Genomic DNA, 1,198 nt, shown 5'->3' on the forward strand with positions numbered 1-1,198 from the left:
AATTAACCCCTAATTAACCCCTTACACTCCACCCACCCAGGATGATGGTGACGGTCTTGACCAGCACCATGATGGTGTCGCCGGTGAGCCCTTCTAATTAATGGCTAATTAACCGCTAATTAACCACCCGCTGAGAATGACAATGGCCAACCCCCCCAAGGATGACGGTGACCAACCCAATTAACTCCTCATTACCCCCAATTAACCACCCACAATGATGACGATGACCCACCCAATGATGACCAAGCCAGGCAGGATGACGATGACCAACCCAATTAAACTCTAATTACCGCATATTAATCACGCACTGAGGAGGATGACGACCAACCCACCCAGGATGGCAATGACCAACCCACCAAAGAAGAGGGTGACTAACCCGCCCAGGATGACGATGACCAACCCAATTAACCCCTAATTAACCCCTTACACTCCACCCACCCAGGATGACGATGACCAACCCAATTAACCCCTAATTAACCCCTTACACTCCACCCACCCAGGATGACGATGACCAACCCAATTAACCCCTAATTAACCCCTTACACTCCACCCACCCAGGATGACGGTGACCAACCCACCCAGGATGATGGTGACCAACCCAATTAACCCCTAATTACCCCTAACGAACCACCCACCCAGGATGATGGTGATGGTGGGTGAACACCCTTGTTACCCCCTAATTAATGGCTAATTAACTGCTAATTAACCACCCACAATGATGACGATGACCCTCCCAGGGTGAGGATGACCAACCCAATTAACCTCCAATTACCCATAATTAATTATGCACTGAGGATGATGATGACAAGTCCACCCAGGATGACGATGACCAACCCAATTAACCCCTAATTAACCCCTTACACTCCACCCACCCAGGATGATGGTGACGGTCTTGACCAGCGCCATGATGGTGTCGCCGGTGAGCCCTTCTAATTAATGGCTAATTAACCGCTAATTAACCACCCGCTGAGAATGACAATGGCCAACCCCCCCAAGGATGACGGTGACCAACCCAATTAACTCCTCATTACCCCCAATTAACCACCCACAATGATGACGATGACCCACCCAATGATGACCAAGCCAGGCAGGATGACGATGACCAACCCAATTAAACTCTAATTACCGCATATTAATCACGCACTGAGGAGGATGACGACCAACCCACCCAGGATGGCAATGACCAACCCACCAAAGA

General features: G+C 49.7%; 1 protein-coding gene across 1 annotated transcript in view; it reads right to left on the reverse strand.

Moving 5' to 3' along the window:
* LOC102032251 (lysophosphatidic acid receptor 2) overlaps nucleotides 1–1,198 on the reverse strand; it is a gene marked incomplete at its 5' end in the record, with an annotated part of 5,936 nt that overhangs the window by 922 nt on the left and 3,816 nt on the right. Inside the window, 2 exons of the mRNA XM_014311505.2 lie at nucleotides 873–929; nucleotides 1,046–1,118. Coding sequence (XP_014166980.1) covers nucleotides 873–929; nucleotides 1,046–1,118 — 130 coding nt within the window. The remainder of the gene's footprint in view (nucleotides 1–872; nucleotides 930–1,045; nucleotides 1,119–1,198) is intronic.

Source organism: Geospiza fortis, unplaced genomic scaffold, assembly GCF_000277835.1.
Source record: "Geospiza fortis unplaced genomic scaffold, GeoFor_1.0 scaffold499, whole genome shotgun sequence".
Lineage (NCBI taxonomy): Eukaryota > Metazoa > Chordata > Aves > Passeriformes > Thraupidae > Geospiza > Geospiza fortis.